This window comes from Propithecus coquereli, unplaced genomic scaffold (assembly GCF_000956105.1).
Source record: "Propithecus coquereli isolate 6110/MARCELLA unplaced genomic scaffold, Pcoq_1.0 Scaffold306, whole genome shotgun sequence".
Classification (NCBI taxonomy): Eukaryota; Metazoa; Chordata; class Mammalia; order Primates; family Indriidae; genus Propithecus; species Propithecus coquereli.
In genome coordinates this window covers 1,257,950-1,260,886 of record NW_012148686.1, presented here as the reverse complement: position 1 = coordinate 1,260,886, position 2,937 = coordinate 1,257,950, and the positions used below count along the sequence as shown (strand labels likewise).

General features: G+C 34.1%; 1 protein-coding gene across 1 annotated transcript in view; it reads right to left on the bottom strand.

Moving 5' to 3' along the window:
- Positions 1-2,937, bottom strand: part of MTMR6 (myotubularin related protein 6) — a 43,134-nt gene that overhangs the window by 2,016 nt on the left and 38,181 nt on the right. The window contains exons 10-12 of the mRNA XM_012649897.1: positions 2,546-2,769; positions 640-771; positions 435-561 (exon numbers count right to left, since the gene is read on the bottom strand). Coding sequence (XP_012505351.1) covers positions 435-561; positions 640-771; positions 2,546-2,769 — 483 coding nt within the window. The remainder of the gene's footprint in view (positions 1-434; positions 562-639; positions 772-2,545; positions 2,770-2,937) is intronic.

Here is a 2,937-nt window from a genome sequence, read left to right as displayed (position 1 = left end):
TATTTGTGAACACAAACATATGCAGGAAAAGTATAACACATACATAAAAATGATTAACACCAAATTCAGCACAGTGAATCTGCCCACCTCAAAATAGATGGGGGAAGACCAGATAAGAATACACAGGGCTTTCGAATATATTTATCCACAGTGTTTTATTTCTTAAAAATAAGAAAGACCTTGAGCACACATGATAAATGTTAAAATCTCACAAAGGTACATGGCGGGTACACAGATATTTAATATGTTTATCTCTAGACTATGCTATATACTTCAAGTATTTCAGTACATTCTAAAATATAGAGAAAGCAATTCAAACTATTCAAAGTAGAGTAAACCTGACCTTGAAGCAACCATGGGAAGCTATTAGTTTAATAGCAAATTAAACTAACTTAATATTCCATGTATTACATTAGATACTTGAGAATACTTACAGATTCTAGGTCTTGAATATCTTTCTGTAACTGTTTATTTTGCTCATTCATATTCATAATTATATTAAATACAGACTGCCTAGGATGCAGTGTTCGATCAAATTGGTGGTACATATTTCTCCAAAACCTTTATGACAAAAAAAAAGTTTCAATAAATTGTGTTGAAGAAAAATCAAATATAAATACTTCGATGAGGCCAACTTACTTAAAATTGAAAGATACTGTATTTGGCTCCAAAACTGTAAATCTCTGAGATTTGAAACTGTAGAGAGGGTTTATGTACTTCTTCTGGTCTTCCAAAAGAAATGGCCACAGAGAGTAAGTCTTCTCCTTCAACCTTAATGCAATGAGAAAAACATAAAGATCTCTCCTATAGATGCAAAGAATTAATGCTAATATTTATTTTTATAAATCGGGCAATTGCTTCCAAAGTAGATTTAAGTTTTAGTTTTTTCTTCTATTGACAGTCTAACCTCTTGTCTCAGAATTCTGTATTTTCTTTTCTCCTTCATTCATAATTATATAATAAATAAAGCCACGAAAACAGATATATACCATTGTCTTTCACAAATATACATTTTAAGGGATTTCTCTCAACTTACACAATTTCAAAATCTTGGTCTCTGATCCACTTATTTCAAAACACACACACACACACACACACACACACAGAACAAAACACTAAGGTAGCTCTCTGGCCTTATTCTCTTAACCCCTATCTGGGCTGTAGTGGCAAGTATTATGGAGCAGGACCATGTAAATATGAGTGGGTACAAAAAGGGAAACAGGCAAAATCAGGACGTTATGCAAGAGTTTTAATGCCAATTATACTGCAAAGCTAAGAGTAGGTGGGTAAAGGGTAGAATGGTTATGGATAGTACATTTACCAATAACATGACACAGACAGGGATCCAGGAGGAAAGTGGAAAATCTTCTCATTTTTCCATGACCCCTAAGATGACCCATAGGTGTGTTCTTAAAGAATTACTAGGAAATACCCACTTTTATTTTCATCTTCCCAATTCTGAGAATGTTTGACCCTAATTAAGATAAATACTTTTTCCTAAAATAGCTCTTTACTCCCAGAAAAGAGTCACTTGCTCCAAATTATCAATATAATGAACTGTTGTGAATTACTGTAGCAAACAGCTAAAGTCTTAATGTTCTTGGATTTGTTCATCTCTGCCATATTTTATTTACTTGTTCTTCCTGTACATATCTTCAGAATTTTCCACGTGCTCTCAGTTCTGCTATCAACTCTGTTTGGAGTGTGAGCATGTGGCTGTCTTCAAACTACTACCAGATTTACCTTCTCTAATATGTCCCTAGAATCTTCAAGAATTTATAACAGCTCTTTACCACCTACTGTAAGAAATCTAAACCCAGAAGCCCAACCTAAAAATATACATATAGGACCTCTCAGCATTACCCCAGAAATCTCCCTTGCATCAAAATATAGGCCAAAAACCCCTATCCCCAAAGATTGGTCAGGAAATAACAGGTGAACTAGGGATGGACACACTGCAGCCAACATAGGTAGACTTATTTTCCCCAAAAAACTGTTTAGAAATGTGAGAAGAGCTATAAGGCTCCATCTTACCTTGAAACAAACCAACAGTTTTAAGTCTTTTACCACATTTTAAAACTAGTGACCAATACTTTCTAGGAAATGAAATAATGCAAAGATTTCTCTATCCTAAAATATATAAGCAGACTGAAAGGAGCATGAGGGGAGCTTCTATGGTGCTGGCAACATTTCTTGTTCTGGGTGCTGGTTACACAGGTGTGTGAGTTTACCAAGATTTACTGAGCTTCGCACTTGTGCTGTATGTACCTTTCTAAATGTATGCTATACTTCAAGACACATTTAAAAATGTAATTTTCACAGTAAAAATGGGGTATAAAAGAAAAAAATGTATTTTTGCTATTACCTTGAGGGGTGAGGAATATTAGGAGGATTCTTAGCTTCAGAAATGTAAATAATAAAATCTTTACAATAAAATTGAGTTCTATTTCATATTGTCAAGATATTTTATTATGTTTAGCCATGATTTATGTTTACCTCAGCTAACTAGGGGAAAAAAGAGCCTGTTTTAACCAAGTTATCTTACTTGAGTTCTTCTCTTTCTTTCTGGCAATTTCCAAGAAAGTTTCCAAATTGGCATGAATGAATATGTTCATGGATCTGAAGAAGAAATTCTTCATTGAATTCAAAGGCTTGTGGAAACTGTTCTGTCAAATGCCACACACATTCCAAGAACTGAGTAAACACTGGTGAGACTTCCTTTGGGTCACCGTCCAAATGGCCACACCTAACCCCCCCAGAAAGTACAAGCTTTTAAAAATGCCTCTGAAAGAAGTCCATTGTTCAGGTATTGTTAAACTTAAACACGCATACAAAAAATAATCCTAAAACACTGTTACATTAGCACAAAAAAAACTATAATTTTTTAAATTGAAACTACTTATATCTATGAGTTGTTTCACCTCAATTTTAAGGGAT